This window comes from Aspergillus aculeatinus, assembly GCF_003184765.1.
Source record: "Aspergillus aculeatinus CBS 121060 unplaced genomic scaffold BO66scaffold_45, whole genome shotgun sequence".
NCBI classification, from domain to species: Eukaryota; Fungi; Ascomycota; class Eurotiomycetes; order Eurotiales; family Aspergillaceae; genus Aspergillus; species Aspergillus aculeatinus.
The window spans coordinates 302,359-329,348 of record NW_020291514.1 but is presented as its reverse complement, the minus strand read 5'-3'; the positions used below and the strand labels follow the sequence as shown (position 1 = coordinate 329,348).

The 26,990-nt window shown below is 54.1% G+C and overlaps 8 protein-coding genes and 1 non-coding gene across 9 annotated transcripts; 6 read left to right on the top strand and 3 right to left on the bottom strand.

Moving 5' to 3' along the window:
* Positions 1 to 313: 313 nt before the first annotated feature.
* On the top strand, positions 314 to 4,487 carry BO66DRAFT_380202 (DNA-dependent ATPase RAD26). Its single transcript, XM_025645893.1, has 3 exons — positions 314 to 665; positions 730 to 803; positions 870 to 4,487. Exons 1-3 carry the CDS (start codon positions 456 to 458, stop codon positions 4,327 to 4,329), a joined length of 3,744 nt encoding a protein of 1,247 aa, XP_025500934.1. The 5' UTR covers positions 314 to 455; the 3' UTR covers positions 4,330 to 4,487.
* Positions 4,488 to 4,491: 4 nt separating this feature from the next.
* On the bottom strand, positions 4,492 to 7,273 carry BO66DRAFT_163284 (uncharacterized protein). Its single transcript, XM_025642236.1, has one exon. The coding sequence runs from the start codon at positions 7,166 to 7,168 to the stop codon at positions 4,790 to 4,792; it is 2,379 nt and encodes a 792-aa protein (XP_025500933.1). The 5' UTR covers positions 7,169 to 7,273; the 3' UTR covers positions 4,492 to 4,789.
* A 952-nt stretch (positions 7,274 to 8,225) lies between these two features.
* Positions 8,226 to 9,574, top strand: BO66DRAFT_163259 (chitin synthase export chaperone). Its single transcript, XM_025642235.1, has 3 exons — positions 8,226 to 8,546; positions 8,627 to 9,198; positions 9,253 to 9,574. Exons 1-3 carry the CDS (start codon positions 8,309 to 8,311, stop codon positions 9,436 to 9,438), a joined length of 996 nt encoding a protein of 331 aa, XP_025500932.1. The 5' UTR covers positions 8,226 to 8,308; the 3' UTR covers positions 9,439 to 9,574.
* A 2,010-nt stretch (positions 9,575 to 11,584) lies between these two features.
* On the top strand, positions 11,585 to 12,364 carry BO66DRAFT_287157 (glycosyltransferase family 32 protein; the record flags this gene model as incomplete). Its single annotated transcript, XM_025643137.1, has 1 exon — positions 11,585 to 12,364. A coding segment is annotated over one exon (780 nt), but the record flags the coding sequence as incomplete, so codon positions are not given.
* Positions 12,365 to 12,673: 309 nt separating this feature from the next.
* Positions 12,674 to 15,071, top strand: BO66DRAFT_430899 (putative ABC transporter). The gene is made up of 2 exons (XM_025650552.1): positions 12,674 to 13,448; positions 13,514 to 15,071. The coding sequence occupies exons 1-2, from the start codon at positions 12,728 to 12,730 to the stop codon at positions 15,028 to 15,030; spliced, it is 2,238 nt and encodes a 745-aa protein (XP_025500930.1). The 5' UTR covers positions 12,674 to 12,727; the 3' UTR covers positions 15,031 to 15,071.
* A 383-nt stretch (positions 15,072 to 15,454) lies between these two features.
* BO66DRAFT_380191 (putative rhamnosidase B) lies at positions 15,455 to 17,936 on the top strand (the record flags this gene model as incomplete). The annotated part of the gene is made up of 2 exons (XM_025645892.1): positions 15,455 to 15,838; positions 15,939 to 17,936. 2 exons carry the CDS (start codon positions 15,455 to 15,457, stop codon positions 17,934 to 17,936), a joined length of 2,382 nt encoding a protein of 793 aa, XP_025500929.1.
* Positions 17,937 to 18,437: 501 nt separating this feature from the next.
* Positions 18,438 to 18,509, bottom strand: BO66DRAFT_t252. The gene has a single exon. It is a non-coding gene; the product is annotated as a tRNA-Glu (tRNA).
* Positions 18,510 to 19,998: 1,489 nt separating this feature from the next.
* Positions 19,999 to 22,075, bottom strand: sidI (putative long-chain-fatty-acid-CoA ligase; the record flags this gene model as incomplete). Its single annotated transcript, XM_025650551.1, has 5 exons — positions 19,999 to 20,357; positions 20,429 to 20,758; positions 20,826 to 21,205; positions 21,306 to 21,603; positions 21,670 to 22,075. 5 exons carry the CDS (start codon positions 22,073 to 22,075, stop codon positions 19,999 to 20,001), a joined length of 1,773 nt encoding a protein of 590 aa, XP_025500928.1.
* A 2,405-nt stretch (positions 22,076 to 24,480) lies between these two features.
* BO66DRAFT_163202 (UvrD/REP type DNA helicase) lies at positions 24,481 to 25,128 on the top strand. Its single transcript, XM_025642234.1, has one exon. It carries the CDS (start codon positions 24,536 to 24,538, stop codon positions 24,953 to 24,955), a length of 420 nt encoding a protein of 139 aa, XP_025500927.1. The 5' UTR covers positions 24,481 to 24,535; the 3' UTR covers positions 24,956 to 25,128.
* The last annotated feature ends 1,862 nt before the right edge of the window (positions 25,129 to 26,990 follow it).

Below are 26,990 nucleotides of genomic sequence, written 5' to 3'. Positions count from 1 at the left end.
CAGAAGCAGGCAACCCGCTAGGCGATCAGTGATCATACTCGTGCAATCTTGCCGATACAGTTGAACAGGAAATGACTTATAGCCATGCTTTTTATGGTCTAAGCTACTTGTGTACTTGCACTCACTATCTGCTGTGCTACAAGCATCCCAAGTCAGTAGGGAAATGACGTACTGCACAGGCAACAGGCACGTGATCAGAGCCAAACTTCTGGGCAACCGTAACCTGAGATCTCAGGCACAAACGATCACCGCCTAGGTCATCGCTCACAGTGTGTTGCTCTACAGCACAGCAACCCACCTGAAGGCTCCACCATCATCCTGGATCAGATCACTGGGCTGAACTTCCAAGACTACTGCAAGGCCGCGAGATCCCCTGCTCGCATGAAAGCTGTAATCGTGCAGGGAAAAGCAGCAAACCTGGGCCTCAAGGGATATGATTAACCGCCGATCCATTCATGGATGACGAAACAAGTATCAAGCACGAGGCGGAAGGCTCGAGTGCCCGAGACCCTGTGGAAGAAAGGCCAACGGAGCCGTCTGATGCAACTGTCACATCTGCACAGTCTTCCGGACCCTCCGTGGCGATCAACGAGGCGAGCCGCTTGAAAGAGCTGCAGGCCGATGTCCGTGATCAGGATGATCTGGAGCGAGATATCGCCCGCCAGGCAAGTAGCATGGCCCCACATGCGATACACTTCTGGACGCATTACTTACTGACCGTACGCGTAGGCAGACAAGCTGCTCCTGGAACAGGCCGATGAGCGCGACAACAAGAGACTGGAGCGGACTACCCGCGAGAAACAGTATGATAACTCTGGCCCCCCTCCGTGCTATTCTTCGTAGAGCGGCGCTCACTCTTGTTCTCGCAGGAAGGTCGAGTCACAGATCTTGAAACTCCACCAGCGGCTATCCCAGCCCATCGGGACCGCGGGGAGGGTTCGCGCGCAGAATGAACTTCAGACCCTCGAGTCACGCAACACGGCGTTGGCCAATGACCTGGTCGATATCCAGCAGCGCATCGTCGATAGAAGTCGAGAGCAAGAGGGCGGTGGCGAGGCCTCGAGAATCGGACGTCTGCCGAACGAGTCTCGCCGGGACTACCTCATTCGCACGGGGAAAATCACCCCTTTCATGAACATGAGTCATGGCCCCGACCATGGTCCTCTTGCTAGTCTGCAGGACGCTCTCATTGACGCCGAGGATGAGCATGATGAGGCAGAGGCCCTGGAGCGCTTCAAGGCTCGATCGGCAGTCTCACATCGGAACCTGGTGCAACCCGGTTTTGATTTCGACGTGTCCAGTGGTCCTGACAGCACAGATGTGTCTGCGGACATTCGAAGTGCAAAGCGAAGAAAGGTCGGGCATGAGCAGTTTTCTAAGAAGATTCATGAGAAACAGGAGGATTTGCGCTATAGCTCAGAAGCTCCCGATGGCACTCGGTCGGAGAAAGATGATGACTCCAATTATGTGGCGTCAGACGGTGAAGAGTCCCAACTCGAGGATGAAGAAGACTGGGCTCCTGAAGGACAGTCAGAGCGAGCAATGTCCCAGAAGAAGAAAAAGAAGACGTCTGCTGAAGATATTGAAGACTTCACCGGGCTGGACGATGGCAACGAGACAGTGTATCAAACAAGACTACAATCGTGGGTCAGTCGCAGGAGTGCGGCAAGAGAACGTGCACGTAAGACCCAGCATTCAGGAGAAGATGGTGACGATGTCATGAACGAAGATCCGGTTTCCGACGAAGATCAGGAACAGGACGAGTGGTTCAAACCTCACCCAACTGTCCCTGATATGCATTATGACAATGGATATCGTATACCTGGCGATATCCATGCCTTGTTGTTTGACTATCAGAGGACTGGAGTACAGTGGCTGTGGGAGTTGCAACAGCAGCAGGTTGGTGGTATCATTGGTGATGAGATGGGTTTGGGCAAGACCATTCAGGTGATTGCGTTCATCGCTGGTCTGCATTACAGCAAACAGCTCACTCGGCCCGTGGTCATCGTGTGCCCCGCAACAGTCATGAAGCAATGGGTGAACGAGTTCCACCGCTGGTGGCCCCCCCTTCGCGTTTCCATCTTACACACCTCCGGTAGTGGGATGGTCAACCTTCGAAATGAAAGTAGCAGGGAGGACGCGTTGCTGTCCCAAGCCTGGAATGCTGCCACTTCTCGACGTATGCCTAATGGTCTGAAAGCGGCGCGCAAAGTCGTCAAGCGCGTGGTCGAGGAAGGACATGTGCTAGTAACGACCTACTCAGGTCTCCAGACTTACGCTTCTCTTGCCATACCAATTGAGTGGGGTTGCGCTGTTCTGGATGAAGGCCACAAGATCCGCAATCCAAATACCTCGATCACGATCCACTGCAAAGAGCTTCGCACGCCGCATCGGATCATTCTCTCAGGCACCCCCATGCAGAATAACCTCACGGAGCTCTGGTCTTTATTCGACTTTGTCTTCCCGATGCGGCTGGGAACTTTGGTGAACTTTCGCAATCAATTCGAGTTCCCGATTCGTCAAGGTGGTTATGCAAACGCTTCGAACCTGCAGGTTCAAACCGCCGTCAAGTGTGCTGAGACTCTGAAAGACGCTATCAGTCCCTACCTTCTGCAGCGCTTCAAGATAGACGTGGCTTCAGACCTTCCGAAGAAGAGCGAGCAGGTTCTCTTCTGTAAACTGACCAAGGTGCAACGAGAGGCATACGAGGCATTCCTTGGCTCATCCGAGATGCAAGCTATCCTCAACAAGCGCCGACAAGTCCTGTACGGCGTTGATATCCTGCGAAAGATCTGCAACCATCCCGACCTACCAAGCCACAAACTCCAGTCCTCGGCAAAGGATTACGGAAGCGGCAGCAGATCTGGCAAGATGCAGGTCGTAAAATCACTGCTTGAACTATGGAAGGACACTGGACACAAGACGCTACTCTTCTGCCAACACCGAATCATGTTAGACATTTTGGAAAAGTTCGTGCGGGCGATGTCTGGATTCAACTACCGCCGAATGGATGGCACCACCCCGATCCAGCATCGGCAGACGATGGTCGATGAGTTCAACAACGACCCAGACCTTCACGTATTCCTGCTTACGACCAAGGTCGGCGGACTGGGTGTGAACCTCACCGGTGCGGATCGCGTCATCATCTACGATCCGGACTGGAACCCATCTACAGATATGCAAGCCCGCGAGCGGGCGTGGAGACTCGGGCAGAAGCGGGACGTCACGATCTATCGACTGATGACGGCCGGAACCATCGAGGAAAAGATCTACCATCGTCAGATCTTCAAGCAGTTCCTCACCAACAAGATCCTGAAGGACCCCAATCAACGACAGACCTTCCAGATGAGCGACTTGCACGATCTATTCTCCCTTGGCGAGGATAACCAAGGGGCCACCGAGACCAGCAAGATCTTCAAAGACACAGCAGCCACGACCTTCAAGAACGGCGACAACAACAACACAGCCTCAACGGCCGCTGCAAACCTCGCAGACGTCGAAGACGAGAAGAGGGACATCCGCAAAGCGGCGGGCGTTGCCTCGATCGAAGAATACCAGGGCGAACAGGAGCAGCAGCAACAACAACAGCAGCAACCACAAAACGAGACCGAACCCTCCACCGCCGCCGGCGGGCCCGGCAATGCAAACCAAGAAGCGCGCATCATGGAGAAGATCTTCGCGCGCTCCGGCGTGCACTCCGCCCTCGAGCACGACCAGATCCTGAACGGCAGACGCGTCGTCCGGGCCGATCCCAAGATCATCGAGGCCGAAGCCAAGCGCGTGGCCGCCGAAGCAGCGGAAGAGCTCCGGCGCGCCGGGGAAGCCGCCCGCTCCGTCCCCATCGGCACACCCACCTGGACCGGCCAGTTCGGCGTGGCCGGCAGACCCGAAGAGCGGATATCCTCCCCCTTTGCAAGAGGCGTCGGCGGCAGCAGCGCGAGACGGGCGGGCGCCGGCCCCTCGTCCGCTAGCATCCTAGCCAATCTTTCCTCTTCTGCGACTGCTGCCTCGCAGAGACCTTCCCCCGCCTCGCGAAGCAACACGAACAGCCCGGCCCCGTTGTCGTCGTCGCGGGCTGCTGCTGCTGCTGCTGCTGCTGGTACGCCCAGTGGAATCGACTTCATCACCCTGCTGCGCGACTTCATCACCGCCCATGGCGGCTCGGTCTACACGCAGATGCTGATCGATCAGTTCAACCACCATTGCACGACGCCGCAGAAGACCGCCGAGTTTAAGGAGATGCTCAACACCATTGCCGTCCTGGAGAAGGGGGGCCGCAGCCGACGCGGCAAGTGGACGTTGAAGCCGGAGTATGCTAAGAAACGATAATCTTTCTAATACGCTTGTTCATTGATTTGTAAGGGCCGACATGTGTTTATGATTAGATGTATGAATAGATTCCTTGGGAAAGAAAGATGGCTCTTATGGGAACATTTGCAAGTCTTCTGTGATGAAAGAAAATACTAGCTTCGGGCAGCGAATTAATCAAGATTAATATTACCCTTCCCCGAGGCCTTCCCACTCAATCCGACGCCTGTTCTATACCATCTACATCACGCTGCAGTCGTTGTGTCTGCAGAGGTGGGCTCGGTCGTCTAATAGGTTCTGTACGTATTACCTGATCTCATAGCATCATGGCCATACTCACCGCTACTGCCGGTATAGGTCTATCTAGATCACGAGCTACGCATACTTGGATCCCCATGCCCAAGAGTCAGGGTCGGCGTGATCCAGCCGACCACCTCTGACCACTTTGCCTCTATGCCACCCATTAACTTACCGTATAGTTTCAGCCCAGCATCCCCGGATTGAGATCCGCGAATTTCGCCGCACCATACCGCATGATCTGCACGATCTCGCGCTCGTCGAAGTGGCGCTTGCGCAACACCTGCAAGAGCTGCAGGGGCACCTCATTGGAGTCCATCCAGGGCGAGACCGGATTCTGCGCCGTCTTGCATCGGCACAGAGCGATGTAGGCCAAGGCGCAGAACCCCCCGACGTAGCCGAGCCGCCGCAGCCAGATGCGCTTCTTCGGCGGGTCGAAGTCGATCGCGCCGCTGAACTTCCGGAAGTCCCGCACCTCGTGGGACTGGAGGACATACTCGTACTCAGACGGGTCGGCGGGTTTCTTGACCTCGGCCTCCTCCCGGTAGTCTTGAATGGCGGACAGCTTCGTCCATTCCTTGGCGGTGGTGGGGAAGCTGCTGCGGAGCATGGTGGGCTTGTGCGTGGGCGGGAGGTAGCTGGGGCCGACGAACTTGGTCTTCTCGCGCGGGAGGACCTTGGTCGGGGCTGTAGACGCCTGCTCGGTTGGCTGCTTGACGGAGATGACCCGCGCCTCGGGGACCAAGGGCGGTGGGGGTGGTGCTGGGTGCGCTTTCTGGTCCTGGAGCCGGCTCTGGAGCTGGCCGAAGTTGACGGCCGAGGCCTCCTTCAGGTACCAGACCACTTTCTCGAGGAGCTCCTCGATCGTCGGCGTCCGCTGTATCTCCGTCGTCATCGCGGTCTGGATAACCACCAGGAACTGCTCGAGCGCCGTCTCCGGGGTGATCTCATCGAGATAGGTCCGCGAGATGTTCATGTCGTCCAGCATCTTCGTGATAGCCATGAATCCGCTCTCCGGCGCCTGGGACGGCCACTCGAAGTCGAATTCCAAGTCGCCCATGCGCATGCGCTTGAGGCGGTCGCCCATCTCCAGGATAGGGTCCGGAGCCATGGCTTCGCCATCCAGATTGAAGTCCGCGAACCCCCGCTTACGCGATCTCGCCTCGAATCGAGGCTCAGTCGGGGTCGGCGGCAGGTAGAGCGGCACCCGGGGCTCTTCCACCCACACGCTGGAGCCCTGATCCACCAGCATGTTCTCACGGGGTCGGTTCCAGAGCTGGGCAACCATGCTCGCGGGGATCTCCCGCTTCTTTCTCTTTTTCTTCTCCTCCTCAGTCTCTGGCTCCCCCGCGCGCCACCATTTCTCCCCTGGCTGGGGGTCATTATGCGGGTCCGCCGACGACTCCGCCATGCCATGATCGTGGGTTGTATCAAACCCGAAGGAGTTTTTGGCGTAGTTAGAAAAGGCCGCTAATCGCTGGCTGAATCCCTGCAGGGCTTGACTTTGGCTCGTTTCATCCAGGACATCAACCATCTCGTCGTCTTGTTGGCTATTTCTTTTGCTGTTATTCTTGCCATTCTTTTTGTTGTTGTTCTGTATCTCTTCTTTCGACTTGCCCTTCGCAACCAGGTGCAGGGCGTCGTCCTGGGCACTTGCCATTCGAACTGCACGGCGGAGCTTCTCATTCAGACACGAATTCTCCTCCTCCAACTTGTCGTTCAGCGATTCGACGCTTGCGTCACTATAGCTGTTTCTCTGCAGACTTTCATGCAGTTCCTTTTTCGCCTCTCCTGCTTCCTTGCTGTATCGCACAAGCTGGTTCTGCAAGTCTTTCAAGCTCTTATCACGATGCTTGGAATTTTGGCCCATCTGTCGACACCTCTCCCGGGCCTGATTAAACAGCTCTTCTTGCTTCGCGGTCCTCACTTTCAGATTCGCGTTCTCCCTTTTCGACTTGATAAAGTTCTTCTCGTGCCGTTTGCTCTTTTTCTTGCTCGCCTGGAGCTCTTGGCGCAACGCCTGTTCTTTGTGGCGCCATTGCTTCTCTGTTTCGGTCAGGGCATTGGTCAGCGCTAGCAGCTGGTTTTTGAGTTGGGTGTTCTCCGTGTCGAGGTCAACCGCATGCTGCTCCGCCTGGGTCAGCTGCGACTTGTTCTGGTTGAGTGTCTGGTAGAACCACTCAGCCTTAACTTCAGGCGACTCATTGCTGTCGCGGAGATGGTTGAGGACCTCCTTGTCCTGCTGAAGTTCGTGCACAGAGAGACGGTTGTTGTTGTTTTTGGTATTGTTGTTGTTGTGGTTGTTGTTATTGTTGTTGTTCCAGTTGTTGCTGTTCCGGTTGTTGTTGTTGTTGTTGTTGTTGTTGTTGTTGTTCCTGTTGTTATATTTCCAGTTATCGTTGTTGTTGCGATTGTTAGTATTGTTGTTATTGTTGTTATTCCGGTTGTTGTTGTTCTGGTTGTTGTTCCGGTTGTTGTTGCGGTTGTTGTTGTTGTTGTTGTAGTTCGACATATTGAGGTTTTCTTCTGATTTTGTATATTGGTTAGTCAATTCTTGGGGCATTCGTGGAGAGAGGAACAGATCAGTCTATGTTTGATGTCACACGAGTCACGGACTCCGGGGTCTTCGAAATGAATAAATAAGTCGCAATGTGCGTTTGAAGTCAGTTGTTCCGATAAGTTTTGGTATATTGGGTCATGACAGACTATCGAGGTGGTCAACGAGAGGGGAAGATGCGAACAATTGTTACTTATAATATTCGGCCCTTTGTCCATGGCTGCCGAAGTATACCGGAGGCCGTCTGGGACTCGGGTTGAGCTTCAATTGTGCAGGTCAGATAGAAGCGGATCTCCGCAGACAACCTTCCACCTGGCATCGTCTCTCGGGACTTGCTGTGACAAGAAAGAGAGCATATTATCTGAGCATGAATGATCTGGTTGATGGCCACAATGACATTGTCGTAGTTGTTCTTTCACCGAAACAACAAAGCACATGATCAGGCTTGACCTGATTCTTTCTGTTTGTCATCCATTGTTCTGAGCTAAACAAAGCTCTCAGTCAGCAGACAGGAAGTGAATGCAGCTGGAGGGGGATTGCTCTCCAGATATTTTGTGAGTAGAGTAGTTGGCAAGACAAACAAATGAAGGTACTGTACACAAAAGGAAGTCCACACCACCGCAGGCCCGGGAGAGCATGAGATGCCGGATACCTCAGGCGTAGATAGCGGGTATCTCCGTCATCACGTGCTGGGTGTGTCAGCCACCTGGCACACCCACACTATTCCTAAAATAGCAGCACACCTTTTTCCACCCCGTGATGTGCTGCGCTATTGCAAACCAGACGGGGGAAGAAGAAGAAAGAGGGTCCCCGGCTCATCTTCCCACTCCCTGAGCCCCTCGTGTGTGCGTTCCATCTGTTCTTCCCCGACACTCCTGACAGGGTCTTCACGATCCACTTCACATTCGTTTTGAGATCTCCCTCTCACTGCCTTCTTCTCCTCCCAGCTGTGTGGCATCTTCCAGGCGCTGCCCGGTAATAGGAGCAGTGCGAGGCCCAACTCTTTGTCACACCTGTTGTTGTGGAGACCGGGTCGGAGGCCCGCCCATCTTATTTACCTTACAAACGAACCTCTTCTGACCAGGCGATCGCCGGTGACATTATCCTCCTCGTCGCTTCTTGTTCAAGGAACTTTTCGAAGACAAAATGGGGTTCGGCGACTTCGATTCAATTTGTGAGAAGGCACCATTGCCTCTGTGCTCCTTGGTGGGCCCTCCATCCTCGATATCCGGCTTAACAGGCATCATTCCCAACTGCTATGCGCGCAACATCGAATTGGCCAATACCATCATTTTTGAGGGCGCCGCTTCTTTTGTCCATATTATCGCCCTTGGTATGACGGTGATCATGATCCTGCACATTCGGTCGAAGTTCACTGCTGTCGGTATGAGCCTGTCATCTCTGTTGTATATCCCCTCCGTCGCATTGTGAGATCCACTAACGAAGTGCCATGATGGCATGCAGGCCGCAAGGAAATCTTGACCTTCTTCTACATCTACCTGCTCTTGACTATGTGTTCTTTGATTCTGGATGCAGGCGTGACCCCCCCAGGAAGTAGCTCGTTTCCTTACTTTACTGCTGTGCAAAATGGCCTGGCCTCGGCACTCTGTACTTCGTTGCTCATCAACGGCTTTGTAGGGTTCCAGCTCTATGAAGATGGCACCACTCTATCTGTCTGGCTCGTGCGACTCAGTTCGGCGGCCATGTTTGTCGTCTCCTTCCTTGTCTCCCTCGCGACCTTCAAGTCGTGGGGCAGCCTCGGTCCTACTAACACCATCGGCATGTTTGTTGTGCTGTACCTTGTGAATGCCATCTTCATCGTGATTTACCTGGTCATGCAGCTACTGCTTGTCCTCAACACTCTCGAGGACCGCTGGCCGTTGGGCCATATTGCTTTCGGCCTTGTGGTTTTCATATGCGGGCAGGTCCTTCTTTATGCGTTCAGCGATGCGATATGCGACAATGTACAGCACTATATGGACGGACTCTTCTTCGCAACCCTTTGCAATCTCTTAGCAGTCATGATGGTGTACAAGGTAGGCACACGCTATTTCTTTGTGACCGACTGAATCACTAACGGCGGCATACAGTTCTGGGACTATATCACGAAAGAGGACCTCGAGTTCTCTGTTGGAATCAAGCCCAACACATGGGAGGTCAAGGAGCTCCTTCCCGAGGAGGATCGCCGGCAGACGATCTACGCCGATGCTGATTCGGAATATGCGGGGAGCATGTACCATCACCGAGCATCAACCTATCACGGCCACAATTATTAAACTGCCAAGCGTGTTGGACTCTAGCATCTACTCGGACTTTAACACAGTACCTGGCACTTTCTTATCCATTCCACCCACAAACGGCCCCTTTCCTCGGCAGACTGGGGGCCGAATTAATGGGGGCGGCTCCGAGTCTTACCCCTCCTCCATCTGGATTTCAGGGCCTATGCGCAACGTTGTTTTCGCTCCTTTGAAACCTGCTCAGCTCAGTGAACAATTGTGGATAATTGTCAATCTCTATCAGTGTGTACGGGGCGCTTTTTCTTTTCCTGATGGTGACCTGTTTGCGTTGTTTGCATGGAAGCCATCGCGCCTCCCACCTTGCCTGCTATATGCCCAAATATCCGTTTTTCTTTGTTCTTCTTCTGAGGCCCCAGGATAAGTATCAACGAGGAAACGAGGGCCTATTTGTACCAAATACAGTACATAAGTCACAGTTGATCATGGGCACATGCGAATTCTATGTGTACTGTACGTACGGTAACTTAGCTTCGGGTTTCCGGTGACTAAAAGGTGACTAAAAATAACCGCCCATTGCCGCTCCGCTCTGCAAGGGCCGAGGACTGTCCAGAACGCGAGACGTGGGCACTACGAAGAAGTTAGCAAGACTAGACTAGCTAACTTACTGACTGCCCGGCAGTGCAGCACACGCTCAACGACAGCAGCAATCAGCCTAGGAGAAATAAAAATAAAATAAAAATAAAAATACGAGGTCACATTCGCTAAATCCACGGAACTCAGTGAGCCAAATGGTTACCCACAAATCAGCAAATGCGACAGCATCCGGAACCGGCTCAGACCCTTTTTTCCCGAGTCCTTTTCCTCTTCTTCCTTCTTAGCGCCACTAGTCTAGCCTCAGGCCAACCCGTCCACCTGGCGTGCCAAATTGGTCCGACTCAGAGACTCAGACCCCGTCATGCTCCATCCATCAAATGCTTAGCATGTCAGAGATCGAGCCAGGGTCCCTCAGCTGTAGCTTGTAACTTGTAACTTGTAACTTGTAACCTGCCAACATGCCAGACCCTGATTCGGAACCTCGATCGGCTCTCCAGGCTTCTCAATCCCTCTTCACTCCTCACCGGCCAGTGAAAGAAACGGTTCCAATGGATCTGCCCATCGGATCGAGCAATTTGCTTGAGACCCATGAGGATCCACTCTGGTGGAAATCAAGAAATACCACCCTACTACCTATACGGTACTCAGCACCACAACAAGTAAGACAGGCCCATCTCAGGGAGCAAATCTTGCCGACTTGGAACGACTAGCCCGCAATTGCTTTTCCACTTGTCGCCCGCCTTCACCCAAACCGCCCCTATCAGGAAATGGGCGAGGCAAATCCAATTTACGCTAAAGCGAACTTAAGCACAATCTGCTCGAGTAGATTAAAAGGAGAAAGGATATTAGCCCGACCCTTCGACCCAGTCGAACCCTGGCTAAATCCATTAATCTTACTACATATGCAGTCATGTCCGAATGAAAGATAACTATAGGTTGTCGCCCTCGCTCTCTTGTGGTCACTTACTCGATACTTCACTTCCCCCCCCCCCCCCATTTTATCTTGGGATGAACCTCATCCCATCCCACCTTATCCCCTAATCTTCCTATAGCCTATTTCTTTGCTTGTGTCGAACCTTTTCGTTAGCTTTGCTTTCTTGTCTATCGCTATATCGGTCAATGAACCGTGCAGTCAGTCTTTACCATCTATCTTTATGACACCACTATCGCTCTGCCACAATCACCCGACAAGACCTCTTTTCGCTACTACTACTGCTTCAGACCGCACGCCTCAAAAAGGAATGAACCAATTCACTATATAATTCAAGCCCTCCACGACAACAAATAATCGATCAGAATGATTCTCTCGCTCAGCCGCCCGGTCACGTTGGCCCTTTCGACACTTCTTCTCCTCAACTTCTATCTCTTCCACCGCGTCCTCCACCAGCCTGTGGTCACTAGTACATTTGCCGTAAATACAACCCCGGCCCAACAGCAGCAACGAGGGCAACAAGAACAGGATCAGCAACAACAGGCCTTCTTATCACCGACTTCTACTCCGTCACCTGAACCAACGAGCGCCACTCAGCCCACCTGGACCACACTCCCGGTCTCAGCAGCGACTCCAACCCCCGCCCCAACTCCAACCGCCTTTCCTATGAAGCTGTGGCAGAAGTCAGGTCCCAAAGGCGTTTCTCCGGACATCCAGACCTATATCCAATCGTGGCATGCGCTCAACCCGTCCCTCCGGCACGAAATCCTTTCCGACGACGGTGCTCTTGCCTACGTCGAAGAGACCTTCCGGGACGACTGGCCCGAGGTGGCAGATCTCTATCAACAGATCCAGGTTCCGATCATCCGCGCCGATCTCCTTCGCTTGTTGATTCTCTACGCCGACGGGGGCATCTGGAGCGACCTGGATGTCACTTGCGAGGCGCCTATCGCGGAATGGATTCCCGACGTATTTGTCAAGGATGACGGCAACATCTGGGTGAAGGAGCAGGTCAACGTGGTAGTCGGACTAGAGTTTGACGGATGGCAGTTTGCCAGTTGGACGATGATGGCCAAACCCAGGCTGAATCACTTCGAGGCGGCGATCGAGTATGTGATGCACCAAATGGAGGGAATCGCACAATCGCACAATGTCTCGCTCTCCGGGGTGACGATGGAAATGATTCCCGACGTGGTGGACGCGAGTGGTCCGCAGGCCATCACCGTGGCGCTACTCCGGAGTCTCTCGCATACGCTGGGCGAGACGGTGGACCGGTCCAATATCACCAGCTTGCATGAGCCGAGACTGCTCGGGGACGTGCTAGTTTTGCCGCAGGCGGCATATGCAGCACTGCAGGGCGGGTACCCCCAGGACCAGGGCCCGTACCTGGTCTCGCATCATTATGCGGGTTCTTGGAAGAATGTCCAGGGAGGTGAACAACGGCGCTAAGCCCGCATTGGCCTTCGGTTTTGGTCTTTTTGTGTCTTCTTCTTCTTCTTCTTCCTCTTCACTTGGTTTAACTTTCATGTAAATATTGAATCACATCTTTTCCTTCATAAAATGTACGGATATGATTTTCTATCTCACACATTAATATCTGCTGATACCTGAGTGGCAGCACGGGCCAATTCCAAGCGTGGCGGCCTGAGGCAATAGCATGAGTAAATACACGTGACGTCACGTGCGGACCTGCAGTTCTCCTCCCCACCGAAACCGGCCGATCAGGGCGAAATCCAACCATGCGCTCAGATCGACTTGACTCTGCTTCAATTCCAGCATTGTTTCTTTGATACGTGCACCGTCATGCTCCGGCGGGCCTGCAGAATACGGCCTCTCCGGTCAGTACCGCTCTCACAATCGATCCGCTTCTCATCCTCTCTCTCTCCGCCGCTGATCTCTATCAAGAACGCGACCTTTTACAAGAATGCTCCCACGCCCCAAGACAAAGCCCAACGCACAAACGCGCCCATATTCCGAGGCGTCGATTTTACCCTGCCGACCGAGCCTTTGGAGGAGGACAATTTTGAAGCTCAGACTTGGGCCATAGTCGGGCGCTCTGACAAGACCCAGTTCCTCGAGATCCTTGGCGGCAAATACATACCTGATCCCCCCAACGGGCGGAGTTACCCGTACCTTCTCAGCGATGAGATCGCCCGGCGCAACCCCCGAGCGCGATTCCCACAGAATGCGATCAGATACCTTGGGTTTAGCGGGGAAGGCTCCGGAGCCAATGGGGGCACGCGGGGCGCCTATCTGAGTGCTCGGTATGAGAGCCTGCGGGAGGAGACGGACTGGACAGTGCGCCAGTTTCTCCGCGGCCAGACCTCGTTGAACCCGCTCCCGGAGGAGCGTGGTGGTACCGTCGATGACGAGGAGCTGCTCGCCCGGGTCATCGACGATCTGCGGCTGGATGAGCTTCTGGACATGCCGGTGGCCAACTTGAGCAACGGTCAAATGCGACGAGCCCGGGTCGCCAAAGCCCTGCTTCACAAGCCGGAAGTGCTACTTCTTGACGATCCTTTCAGTAAGTCCGCTTCCTGGCCCATGTTCCCCGGTGCCGAATCACCCACTGATTCAAATCGCCTTCAGTGGGCCTTGATCCTGAATCCACCACAAGAATGTCGGAACTCCTCCGCCGCCTCGCCCGCAAGGCAGAACCGCGGTTGATTCTCGCCTTCCGCCCACAAGACCCGTTGCCAGACTGGATCAGTCATCTTGTCATACTCGGCGACGGCCACGCCGCGATATACGCGGGGCGTCGCACACTTGCACAGCAATTGACTACTGTATGGTCATACTTTGCTCAGTCCCGCCGCTTCGGCACGCATCTCATTCATGCCCTTCCACCGTATGAGAAGGATGTCATGGACAGCTACAAGAAGCTGAACAAAAACACCGAAGGAGGCTACCATAGGGGTTTAGTGAAATCGTCATTGAGCGTGACCCGAGAATACATGCAGGAGTTTTTGAGGGGCTTTGCGCCATCTTCTCTGTCCGAAGGCTCCGCGCCACCCAAGCTCCATCCGCCCCGGGGCGGCGAGCCCTTGATCGAAATGGAAGGGGTTCGCGTGCAGTATGGAGACAAGGCGGTCCTAGGCAAATGGTCGCAGTCTGTTGACGGCGAGTCGAAAGAGGGTCTCCACTGGACGGTGCGTCGCGGCCAGCGCTGGGCCATCCTCGGCGCCAACGGATCCGGCAAAACGACGCTGCTCTCGCTCATCACCTCCGACCATCCTCAGACTTATGCGCTTCCCGTCCGTCTTTTCGGCCGCTCACGTCTCCCTGAAGAGGGCAAACCGGGCATCTCCATCTTTGAGGTTCAGCGGCGCATCGGTCACTCCTCGCCCGAAGTCCACGCTTTCTTTCCCCGTCAGCTAACCCTGCGTGAAGCCATCGAATCCGGCTTTGCTGAGACCTTTCTGTCGCGGCCGAAGATGAACTTTGAGCGCGATCTGGACGTGGAAGCCGTCCTGGAGCATTTCAAGCCTGAACTCGGCGCTGCCCTCGCGCTCCCACGCAATACCCCAGGTCGCAGAAAAGGGGTCATTACGGCAAACACCGGCAAGATGTTCCCGTTACACAAAATTCACCACTTCAGAAAGGACTTTCATCCCCCTGGCGTTGAGATGGAATGGGCCGACACGGCCACATTTGGGCAGTTAACTGTCGACATTCAGAGGCTTGTTCTTTTCCTGCGCGCTCTGATTCATCGACCTGATATCGTCATTCTCGATGAGCCATTCTCCGGAATGTCCATCGGTCTACGCGACAAGTGCATTGACTTCCTTGAAAATGGGCTTGGCCCGGAGTCTCGCTTCGGCGGTCTCTCCGATGAGCAGGCCCTCATCATGGTCAGCCATCTCCGTGAGGAGATCCCAGACAGCATGCGCTACTACATGCGTCTGCCGTCGGGAGAACAGGAAGGCACCTTCCGCTTCGGCCCGCTCCAGTCGCAGAGCTCCTTGCGTAATCCCAAGGTTTGGAACATGCTGTGGGCGCCGCCGGAGACCTTCAACAAGAGGTCCACCCCAGCTGATCCGACGGAGGTCCCGGAAGGGGAGGCGGTACGGGAGGACTACAACCGGTACGATTGGCGATCCGTCTAGAAGCTCGAAGAGTTTGAATTTTGTATAAAACCACATAAAACCACATCGGGGGGGGGGGGTGAGGGGGGTAGATTGATTGGATTTAGCGGATGCTTAGATGTACTATTACGCTTGACATAGAATGCACAATGCGCAACATGAGCATAGATCCCCGCCTCTCATTACGTACAGTCTTCTGCACACAAAACTATACCTAGGTAGTAGTACCTAACCCAGTACATACCCCGCCAATTGAGGGCTGGTCAGAAAGCCGGAATAGCCGAGTGCGGGGGGATCATCCGGGGTAATGGTTGACCGAGCGGGTTATCCGAGCTCCCCACGGCTGTTCCTTAAATCCAATCAATCCATCCTTGTCCAACGCCCACCTCTCCCTCACAATCATGTATCGAACCTCTGAGGTGCAACACCACTACCACCAGCAGGAATGACCAGCACGAATTGGGCCCTGTCCGCTCCATGGATCTGGGTCCCGCACTACCTGGAAGAGGACAACCAGCCCGGACGATACTTTCTTTTCCGCAAAACATTCCAATGGTCTGGAACCGCTCGCAGTGACCAAGAATGCCTCGTGCACGTCTCCGCCGATAGTCGCTATCGCCTGTTCGTCAACGGGCGCAGCGTCAGCTTCGGCCCCTGCAAATCGCATCCCGGCAAGTGGTACTATGAGACGGTGGACATTCGCCCGTACCTCGCCGCCGGCGCGAACGTGATCAGTGCCCGGGTCCTGCGCTACTCGAGTATCGTGGCCGGCTCTTCCTCGATCGTCAGCTCGCCGTTGCCGGGGTTCATGCTGTATTCGACGGATGAGGTAGGTTGATTGCTGTGCGGGGGTTCCGATGCCTGCGTTGCTTCTGTTGCTTCTTCCTGCACGGCCACAAGCACACTTTGCTGACGTGAGGAGCTTATAGGATGTCCCGATCTCCAGCGATGTGTCGTGGAGATGCCGGGAGCAAAGGTCTGTGCAGATCGTTCCGCACGCGGAGTGGAATTTCCTGCTGGGACCGCCGTTCATGGCGAACAATGAGCGTGTCGAGGAGGATCCGGCCCTGTGTGGTTGGCAGGACGCTGGATACGATGACTCCGCATGGGAGGCTGCTGTCGTGCAGTCCAACGCGGTCAAGATGATGCCCATTGTGAGCCATTGGCAGCTTAGCCCGCGGCCGATCCCTCCGCTGCCGGAGATACCGTGCGGTTTCGATGGAGTCGCCAAGTCATCCGGTGTAGCTCGAGCGGAAGACTGGCAGGCGCTCGTATCCAGTGGTCAGCCTGTCGTCATTCCGGCGGGTGAGAGCGTAAAGGTCGACTTGAGCGTGGACGAACTCATGACTGCTTTCATCAACCTGTCGTTCAGCGGAGGGTCTGGCGCACAGATCACAATGCTGTATGCGGAGTGCTACGAGAAGGATCTCGGGGTGGATACCGCTCCTTTTCCCATGCCACGAACCAAGGCCAACCGCGCGGACGTCAGCGGTCGGCTCTACGGGCCTAGGGACTATTACACTGTTACGGCTGGCCGGGAGACGCACTCGTTCGAGCCATTCTGGTTCCGCTGTTTCCGCTACGCGCAGATCGAGATCACCACGGCCGACCAGCCTTTGACGCTGGACCGGATATCCCTGCGAGAGACATCGTACCCACTGGACATCAAGACGAAGATCCAAGCAGGCGACGAACTCACCAAGATTTGGGACATAAGTCTGCACACGCTCAAGAACTGCCGCCACGAAACCTTCGAGGACTGTCCATTCTACGAGCAGAACCAGTTCGCATCCGACTCGCGGCTCCAGATGCTCTTCAACTACCAGCTCTCGCCGGACGACCGCTTAGCCCGGAAGACCATGGAGGAGTTCCACGCCAGCCGCACCGCCGACGGCCTCATCATCGCCCAGTACCCCACGGGCCTCCCGCTCAAGCAGATCCCGCAGTTCTCCCTCTACTTCATCCTGATGGTGCACGACCACATGCGGTACTTCGGCGACCAGACCCTCGTCCGCCGGTACCTGGGTACAGTCGACAGCATCCTGAACCACTTCGACCAGCGTCTCGACAGCCGGGGGCTGGTGGGCCAGTTCGAGCCAATCACCTGGCCCTTCGTCGACTGGGTCAAGGAATGGTTCGTGCCCGGCCAGATCTTCCAATCGTGCATGCCGCCCGCCTACCACTCCCACAGCGCCGGCGCCGCAACCATCAACAGCCTCCTCTACGCAATGACCCTCCTCCATGCCGCCGACCTCTGCATTTTTGCAGGACGCAACGACACCGCCACCGAATACCGCGCCCGCGCCGACGCCCTCCGCCGCGCCGTGAACCGGCACTGCAAGGGTCGGGACGGGCTATACACAGACGGCCCCGGCGTGGAGCAATACAGCCAACACACGCAGATCTTCGCCATCCTATCGGAGACCGTCACGGGCGACGCAGCGACGAGCCTCATGCGCCGGTGCGTTGAGGAGTCCCCCCTCCTCCCGCAGTGCTCCTACGCGATGAAGTTCTACGTCTTCCGCGCCGCCGAGAAGGCCGGCGTCTACGCGGAGGTGTTCCACCGCCTGCTCGAGCCGTGGCGCGCCATGATGGCCGAGAATCTGACGACTTGGGCCGAGGACGACGTCAACGCGCGCAGTGACTGTCACGGTTGGAGTGCCTGTCCGGTCAACGAGCTGGTCACGCAGGTCTTTGGCGTGACGCCGGGGTTTGCGGGGGCTCCAAGGATCCGGATCGAGCCGCGGCGGGAGCTGGTGGAGCGGGCGGAGGGGTGGTTGTGGACTCCTGCTGGGGAGGTGAAGGTGAGTTGGGGGACGGATGGGCCGGTGGAGGTTGAGGCGATGGCGTCGGTCACTGTTGAGGTTGTTGCTGGGGGAAGGACGGAGGTTGTTGAGTTGGAGCCGGGGAAGGTGGTTCGGGTTTAGGGAGGAGTCCGACTCTGGAGATTGCATGTGCTGTTTGGTGGAGTGGTGATTATAGACCTTGTAGATTTTACACATGCACTGCTTTGAGAAGCCATTGTATACCAGGGTTGCATGGATGATAACATCCACCGTGCACCGGCAAAATCTGTACGGTACCATTTAAGTATTCCCGTATAATCCAGCGGGTGGAATCAACCACCCTTGATAGGCTAGAGATCACGAAGTTCAACCCAAGTCCTCAAGATCCTCAACCCAAACCCAAGCCCCAAGCCCCAAGCCCAAGCAAACAAGGTACTGTACAAACGTGGTGCCGGTCCGGCGACGCCAACCACCACACGAAAAGAGAAGGCGCGGGCGACCACGGCCCGTGGCCGGAACCACCTGCCGAGGAATGCTGCATCACTCCCCAGAACTCGAATTTCGATTAGGATAGATAAGAATAAGATCTCCATCCTCGCCAGGCGAGTCGCGGGCAAAAGCGAAGCACACCAAAAAAGCGAACTCCGATAGGGGGAATCGAACCCCCGGCTGCCGTGTGAGAGACGGCGATGTTAGCCACTACACCATATCGGATGATTGTTGAAATGGGGTGGAGTTTTCGCCATAATTCGAATGAGTGTGGCTATGTGAGCGGAAGAAGGAGAGAAGCCGGGTTTCGTGGGTCGGAGGGTGCGCATAGGATGAGTGGTTGTATGGGTTGGGTTCTATGGGAGGGCGTATTCTACTGCTTCTTGATGTGGTCGAGCTGGGAGGTGGTATTATGTAAGTTGTATCCTGGATAAGATTATACAGTGTGGTTCTGGTGTTCAATGAGGAATAAAGATGGAAGATGGATCGGTAGACTGGACGATAACTTAGAATTAACTTATGTGTTCCTTGTAAGGGCAATCTAGCCTAGGGTGTTACTAGTTTTGAATTGGCCGACACTACTAGATCTGCTGTTGATGAAACTAAGTTCATTCAAATAAGCCTATCTACAATGCAAAGGTGGATATCCTTAAATCTCATTCAGGGATTGCACTGCACAGTACGGTATCCAAAGCAGAGCCAGTCCGCTTATTTATAGACTGTAAGCAATCTTATACTACATCCTGCACGTATCATCAATAGAGAACGTGCATTACAATACACAATTACCCTTCCTTGAATCTCAATACGGGTACATACATACAATCTCACCAGTGTCGTATAAACAATACAATACTCAGACCCAACGCAGTCCCCACCCGTAACAGAACTAGCCCAAACGTCCTCCCAAAATATCCACCCACCCAGAAAGAGAAAAGAAGCCACTCACTGCCCACAAGAGCACGCCCACACACACACATCCATGGACAAGAAATCGAAATCCTTCGAAATTGACTCACTATCGTGCCAGCCACCCTTCCTTCCCTCTTTTCCCCTCTATTCTCCCCCCACTCCATCCAACGCGCAAGTGGATTGATTAATCCTTAACCGCTGTAGCCCGTCACTGCACCAATGCCTTTTACCCGGTGGGAATTGGCTGACTCTCTGGATGAGGTTCTACGTAGCTGTGAAGAAACGAGCGATGGGGATGATTGGTTTTACTCTCCAGGGGAGTTCTCGAGTGGTAGAAGTGACAAAACTCCTGCCGTGCGAGGCTGCCGAGAAGTGGATCCCTTTTTCCTCGGGTCTTTTTTGTGCATTTTTCTTCTGTGTTCTGGCGGCGCATGGCAGCGCGGGCAGGTAGGGTGGATGCCCACCGTCTGCCGGGTCGACCACGGGGCGCGGACTTTTATCCAATCAGATTAGATGATCATATCATCTAATCAGATCAGATGGAGTGACACCACATCTGATCCGTTTGGGTTCCGAGGTTGGGATTTTCCTCATGGGTGCTCGATGACGCTGTTGTTTTCGAACGGGTCTTTCACTTTTACAATGCTCTTCAAGCTTCGCTGTATCGCGTTTCCCAAACACTGGCAATAATTCACTAGGCATAAGACAATTCTACTGAAGACTTTTTATAAAGAAAAGAAAAGGGTATTATCACATTTTAAACCAGAAACAAAATCCAAATCTATCCCATCCCACCCCAGGCTCAAGCCGTAGCTGCAGCTGTAGCTTGCCCGCGCTGCTCCAACACCTGAGCAGCGACCTTGCGCAAGTCGACCTTGCGCACCTTGCCGCTCCCCGTTACGGGGACGGTGCGGTCGATGCCCTCCTCGCCGAACACAAACACGTGCTGCGGGGCCTTGTGCCACCCAAGCGTCTCGCGGGTCCAGTTGCGCAGCTCGTCGACCGACGGCCGCTGGGCCTCGTGGCCGGCGGCGATCGCGATGAAGGCGCCCACCACCTCGCCGTACTTCTGGTCGGGGACGCCGATGACGGAGGCGAGCTCGATGGCCGGGTGGGCGGCGAGCCGCTCCTCGATCTCGAGGGGGTAGATGTTCTCTCCGCCTGTTCCCGCAACATTAGTCGTTTGATGGTCTGATATAGTAACAGTGACGAAGAGGGGGTCAGTCACGTACCGCGGATGATGATGTCCTTGAAGCGACCGGTGATCGTGCAGTAACCTTCCGGTGTGAAGATGGCCTCGTCGCCCGTCTTCAACCAGGTCGTGCCCTCCGCATCCGTGGTGAGAGTCTCCGCCGTCTTATCCGGGTTGTTCCAGTAGCCCTTGGTCAACTGGTACCCGGCGATGCAGAGCTCCCCGCGCTGACCAACAGGGACGATGTTGCCTTCGGCATCGATGATCTTGGCCCGGGCATGAGGCATGACCTTGCCTACTGTCTTCAGTCGGGTCTCGATGGTATCCGTGGTGAGCGCGTTGAAACATGTGGGAGACGCTTCGGTGAGACCTGTTCAGAGTAGAAGACACATTAATCAATTGTGTAATTGGATGTCTCCCAGAGCATCAGCGCTTACCGTAGCTGCTGGTGTATTGCGTCATGTTCAGCTCCTCGAAGAGTCGCTTCATCAGGGGCCGAGGGACTGGTGCTCCCGCAATGATTCCAGTGCGGAGGTTGCGGGTGTCGAATTTGGGGGGCTTGGGGAGGGCCAGGATAGCCTCGAACATCGTGGGGACTCCGTGCAACGCGGTGCACTTCTCGTCGGAGATGGCGTGGAGAACAGCCTTGGGGTCAAAGGTTTCGCTGGGGAAGACGATCTTGGATCCATGGGTCACGACAGCCAGCATGCCCAGCACCAGGCCGAAGCAGTGGAACAGAGGAGGGGGGCAGCAGAGGACGTCGAAGGAGGTCAGGTCCATGCGGTCGCCGATGAAGCGCGAGTTGTTGACGAGGTTACTATCAGACGCAGCTTCGGTCAGTCAAGATGCTCACCAGCGGATTGATGTAGGTGAGTGTGCATGTCTTGCATCACCCCCATCTAGCTTTGAATACTTACTGATGTGTGAGCATAGCAGCCTTGGGGTTTCCCGTCGAGCCACTGGTGAATTGGAGATTGCAGACATCGGCGGGGCTCAGTTCCATTTCGCGGTTGGGCAAGGCAGAGCTGGGGAGCGATGACCCGCGGTGAATGACGTCGTTGTAAGTGCTGAAGTTCTGGTACTCTCCCCGCAGAATGACAATCTCCTCCAGTGCGACAGAGTTGCCGGCTTGCTTGGGCTTGGGACCCATCTTCTCCAAAACCTCTTCCAGAGAGTGACGGCCAATGCGAGGGGTCATAAACAACACACGAACGTCTGAAGGAAGACGGCGCTTAAGTCAGCTATTGCTGCTGTCAATCAAGCAAGCGGATAGCAACGAACCTGTATGATCAAGAGCATAGTAGAGCTCGGAAGGAGTGTACGTATTGTTCAACACCACCAGGATGGCTCCGACGCGCGCCGCGGCGAAGAAGACTGCGATGTACTGCTCGCAATTGCCGGCCATGATACCGATACGGTCGCCCTTCTGGATTCCCATCGCCAGCAGGCCCCGAGCCAGCCGGTCGGCCTCATCGTTCAGGTTGGTATACGTCCAGCGAGCTCCCGTCCAGGGAAAGACCAAGCATTCGTAGTCGCCATAGTGAAGGCTCTGGAGCGTCAGCAGCTCACCCAAAGTGATATCCAGCAAAGCCGGCTCTGTGGGACCCTGCACGATTGAGAGTTGCTGAGTCGTCCGAGGGGACTGGAAGTGAGACAAAGTCTGCTGAAGACGCCGTACAGTAGCCATTGTGACGGAAAGTGATGGATGAGAAAACTAACAGACAGAGCAAGACACAAACAAGGAGCCAGCCGCCGGGGGTCCTGGGATCTTATCAGATTAAAAAAAATCTATCCGGTCAAGCCCGGGGGAGAAGAGAGGGGCTTCAATTTCATCATTGTCTCAAACCGGTCGCGGAATCCACTTTGCATTATCACTCCAATGGGGCGTCGTGAAGGCCTCGTCGGAATGGATCTTTGGACTCGCGCGATTCTTGGCTGCGGACTGGAGTGGCCAGTCCACCATTGGACCGAGATGATATTAAACCCAGTCGCATCCCCACATCGGTCGTCGGACTGAATTCTGCAGATGTGCGGTTTGCAGGAAGAGAGACAACCCGGGAAGACCCAGAACCTGACCCGACTCCACTTTTGACGTTCTTGCCCGAAGTGCCTAGAAGAAGTATCGGAATGTTGTCGGAGATAGCAGGAGACTGAGTGATTGATGAAGGGGGAGAGCAAAGATGGAAAGAAAAATAGATCAAGTACCCCTCCCGGCTGGGCCATGCCTTCCAAGGTTTACCCCTCCTCGACACTGCCGTATCAAACCCCTGGTATGTAATTTACCGGATCAGATAACATTCGGTACAGCAGAACCAAGGTTACATTATGACTGTAATCTGTCAGATTGGCAGTACAGTACGTCATCTGTATCATACGGGCTGCTTCATACTTCGCCCCAATACTAGGGGCACCCGTGCAAGTCCTGCTTATAGCACAAACAGAAGCTGGGGCAAGTATTTAATTACTGCCCATTACCCAGAAGACTCACTATTCAGAGATATGTCTCGAAAAATTCCCACGTATACAGCCCTAATGTCATGCATGCCATGCCTGCAGACGTTGCTCATCAGTGACTGAACTGAATTCATTAGAGGTCATTACAACCAAACCATGTATGGAGATTACCAGACAGGATTTGACAAAACAAGTAATACCATCTTCCAATCGCAAAGTTACCACCTTCAAAGAATGCCATTATGTCCCGAGACGCAGGCATAGCTGTCTCACATGCAATGCAACCGCACAGGCCACCATGCAGAACAAAACGTGGATCAAACAGTTGCAACTGTAGGCCAAAGGAAAAGTCTCTCATCCGCTCAAACTCCATACATGCAAGGATTATACTTGGCTGATGGACGGCAACACCCGATTTTGCCTATCTTGGTTACCCTGCCGACTGCAGTCTGCGATCCTGGTAGGATTCTCGGAATTATCAATCGGATCAAGCCTGACAGGCCAACTGGTAAATGTACGTCTCGAGAAGTAGGCCTTGCGCTCGAGACCCTCGGAAGTATCTGTGCTGCCTCGGCTAAAGGTACAGTACAGTGAACCTGGATTACTGTCGTTCGGGCTAGTTCGAGTCATGTAAGGTTGTGGACTATGTTGTTTCCACTGTACCGTCACAATCTGAATTGAGATCAAAGAGGGAATCAATTTCGGAATGATGATCACTCCGAGAGACGAAGATATCCACAATATCAAGACTTGGGTGTCCTTTTCACTGGAATTTGCTTCCAAATGAAAAGGGCTTCTGGCCTGGGAGGAGCATTATGAAAATTCGATCTGTTCCATCAGGACAAGTACCAGAAGATCGTTAAAAAAACAGAGTAATGACAGCAAGCCTGCCTAGGCGGGATGGATAAATACGAAGCTTGCCTTGATTCCAGCCTGTCAAGGCGAGACCCGCTTGGCTAGATGAAATAAGTAATCACTCTCGGCGGCTATTGAGCTGAGGAACTTAGCAAGCGTGATTGTCATTAGTCAAGGATGAAGGAGGGAGAACCCAGCGGGGCGTTTCAACTCGAATAAAGCATTGGAACTTAGGGAGAACAGGAAATAAGTTAGGCTGTCCTCCTTCTTTCTGCTGAACACATTCTGTCGCAGATCTAATCTGATGATCTAATCTGATAAACCAAGTGGCTCTGCAAAGAGGAGTTTGTACGGGTAAAACCACTATAATATAGCCGACTAGGACATGGCCTGTTGCGGTTTGCAACACTAGTCTCGGCATATGCCTTTCAATGAGAGCATAGTAAAGCTCTGGTAAAGTCTTCGCGAAGCCTTGTTCAGTCAAAACTGGAATACTGGAATCCGCAAAACATAAAATTGAACTTGTCAAAAGGTCATAGAGACCCGCAACAGCTGGAAGCAAAACCTCACAATTTGAGTTTTGTCAAATACTTTCAGGTCAGGTACACCATCTCCGCTACATTCTAATCTTCTTAGACCATATTTCAAGAGTGGTTTGATAAGGTTACACAACAAAAACATTAAGATGGAGAGCGTTGTTGATTCACGTGACGATGACTTCCAGCTGCCCGTGTCACATGATAGCGCGTCTTCTTCGCGTCACCAGAAAACAACATCTACCTCATCATACCCAAATCATTATCTTATCGATGATCCGGCAACTCATGGGTGATCAGCAATGGACTGTATCCTAGATGGTCTCAATTACTCCCAGTCCACTGCTGTGACATCCCCGGCTTCTATCTTGCAGGTCCTCGCGCCACCGGGTTCGGGCAAGACAAAGACCCTGACGGCGCGCGTCGCGTACCTTCTGGCGCATCACAATTACCGCCCTCAAGATGTCATCTGTTGCACGTTCACTATCAAAGCCAGCCGGGAGATGCGAGAGAGGCTGACCAAGTTGATTGGTGAGGACTTACAGAAAAGACTGCTCCTGGGAACCTTCCATTCGATCTGCCGGCGGTATCTCGTAATTTACGGCCACTTGATCGGATTGAAGAAAGGCTTCGGGATCGCCGACTCCGGTGACAGTACGTCTATCATCAAAGTGGGTCAAGGCTCTTTCTTGTTGATCTTCGCGCGACCGTCTTCATGGTGAAGCTATATTGACTTGTGACAATGGGCAGAAAATCATCAAGCGGCTGCGCGTCAGTATCGAGCCTGGAGCCGCTAGAGGACGGATCTCTCGCCAGAAAGCCCAGGGCGTCGGTCCAGACGAGGTTGCAGCAAGGATACAGACAAAGAACAAGACCACGGAGCAATGGGACTTCGTCCAGGTCTACCGCGAGTATGAAAGGCACCTGGCGGAGTCGAATCTGCTGGACTACGACGACCTGCTTGTGCGATGCGCCGACCTCCTGAGACAGCATCCGAAATGTGTTTCGAATATCCAAGCCGTCCTGGTAGACGAATTCCAGGACACCAACCTCATCCAGTATGAGCTCATGAATCTCTTTGCATCCCAGAACAAGCGCATCACCATCGTCGGCGACCCGGATCAAAGCATCTATGGGTTCCGCTCCGCAGAGATCAAGAATTTGGCACGCATGCAGAAACTATACCGCGACACATCTGTTGTCTTACTGGAGAACAACTATCGGTCGTCTGGGTCTATCCTGAATTCGGCACAGGATGTCATCGAGCAAGACACCTCCAGACCAGCGAAGAAGCTGCAGCCAACACACAGCGTGGGAACCATGCCTGTGCTGCGGAAACTGGTAGATGCCGAAGCTGAGGCGCGATGGATCGTGCTCGAGATTAAACGTTGTATCGGGACGACAGGCAAGCTCCTCAATTACTCCGACTTTGCCGTATTGCTTAGGACGGCGGCTCTTTCTCGACGTATCGAGTCAGCAATGGGAAAGAATGGAATTCCGTACCGGATGGTTGGAGGCTCGAAATTCTTTGACCGAGTCGAGATCAAGCTGCTTCTGGACTACCTCCGGGTCATCAGTCATCCGCAGAACAGTGAAGCCCTTACCCGTGTCATCAATACGCCGTCTAGAAGAATCGGAGAAGAGACAATCAAGGCGCTCACCACCGGCGCCGAGAAAGCGAAATTGCCACTCTGGGACTATATCAAGGGTGTCGCGCAAGGCCACCGGTCAGCCGATTGCACTCTTTCAAAGCTCACTAATCAGGGCCTTTGCACATTTGTTGGAATTATCGAATCTGCTCGGAAGAAGCTCAGTGACACCACTGATAGTTCATCGCCACGGATCCTCCTTGACCACGTGATTAAGAAACTAAACTTTCGAGAGTATCTCAAAACCTTGCACGGATCTAATGAGGAAAACCGGTGGGCCAATGTGGAGGAGCTGCTGACCCAGGCAGACGATACATCTGGGTCAGACGCCCAAAATCCCGAAACCGAAAGTCTCCCGGTGATAGAGGGCCTTGAGCAGCAACAGGCGCACCCCGGGGAAGAAGCATTGTCTCGGTTTCTCGCGAATGTGGCGCTGTCCAGCGAGGTCACACTGCAAGAGGAAGGCTCGGAAGCGAATGTCTCAAACGAGAAAGTCACGATCTCGACCATCCATGCGGCAAAGGGACTCGAATGGCCCGTTGTCTTTGTTCCCGCCGTGTACAATGGCAGCATCCCCCACTCACGCGCCGAAGACTCCGACGAAGAACGGAGGCTGCTCTACGTAGCAATGACCCGAGCGCAAGCACTGCTCTACTTGAGCCAGCCCCTCGAACAGTCGCAGGGAGGCGAGATGACCAAACTGTCCAATTTCCTTCCGGAGGAAGTAGTCGGCAATAGGTTCCGCTTGGTCGGCCCTGTCTTCAGCGACGATGTCGTTCATGGGATCGCAGACATCCTGCATCGACCTAAACCGGAGGAAGTAGCCATACAAGAAGCCCAAAGCACACTTACATCATTGTTTGATGACCGGTGGACGAAGGAAGGATACGAGCAAGTCGATCCTTCGCTTCAATATGGTGATCGGAGAGCAATGGTCGAGGGGCCGTACTCGAAGAGAAAGCGGTTTGACCAGCCGCAAACTGCTGAAACTGACACATGGCTTCCTACTCCATCCCTAGGATTCTCATCAGCCCGAAATTACATCGCTGCAAGCAATGCCGTGGTCGAGGATCCAGCCACCGCAAAACCCGGTGCCAAGAGGAAGGCG

Bases quoted from the DNA above. Each gene is read 5' to 3' on its own strand.
- BO66DRAFT_380202 (XM_025645893.1), top strand. From the start codon at position 456: ATGGATGACGAAACAAGTATCAAGCACGAGGCGGAAGGCTCGAGTGCC. The intron at 666-729 runs GCAAGTAGCATG...CCGTACGCGTAG, and splicing joins AGCGAGATATCGCCCGCCAG to GCAGACAAGCTGCTCCTGGA. The intron at 804-869 runs GTATGATAACTC...TTGTTCTCGCAG, and splicing joins CGGACTACCCGCGAGAAACA to GAAGGTCGAGTCACAGATCT.
- BO66DRAFT_163259 (XM_025642235.1), top strand. From the start codon at position 8,309: ATGGGGTTCGGCGACTTCGATTCAATTTGTGAGAAGGCACCATTGCCT. The intron at 8,547-8,626 runs GTATGAGCCTGT...GATGGCATGCAG, and splicing joins GTCGAAGTTCACTGCTGTCG to GCCGCAAGGAAATCTTGACC. The intron at 9,199-9,252 runs GTAGGCACACGC...GGCGGCATACAG, and splicing joins CAGTCATGATGGTGTACAAG to TTCTGGGACTATATCACGAA.
- BO66DRAFT_163202 (XM_025642234.1), top strand. From the start codon at position 24,536: ATGGACTGTATCCTAGATGGTCTCAATTACTCCCAGTCCACTGCTGTG.
- BO66DRAFT_163284 (XM_025642236.1), bottom strand. From the start codon at position 7,168: ATGCCCCAAGAATTGACTAACCAATATACAAAATCAGAAGAAAACCTC.
- BO66DRAFT_430899 (XM_025650552.1), top strand. From the start codon at position 12,728: ATGCTCCGGCGGGCCTGCAGAATACGGCCTCTCCGGTCAGTACCGCTC. The intron at 13,449-13,513 runs GTAAGTCCGCTT...AATCGCCTTCAG, and splicing joins ACTTCTTGACGATCCTTTCA to TGGGCCTTGATCCTGAATCC.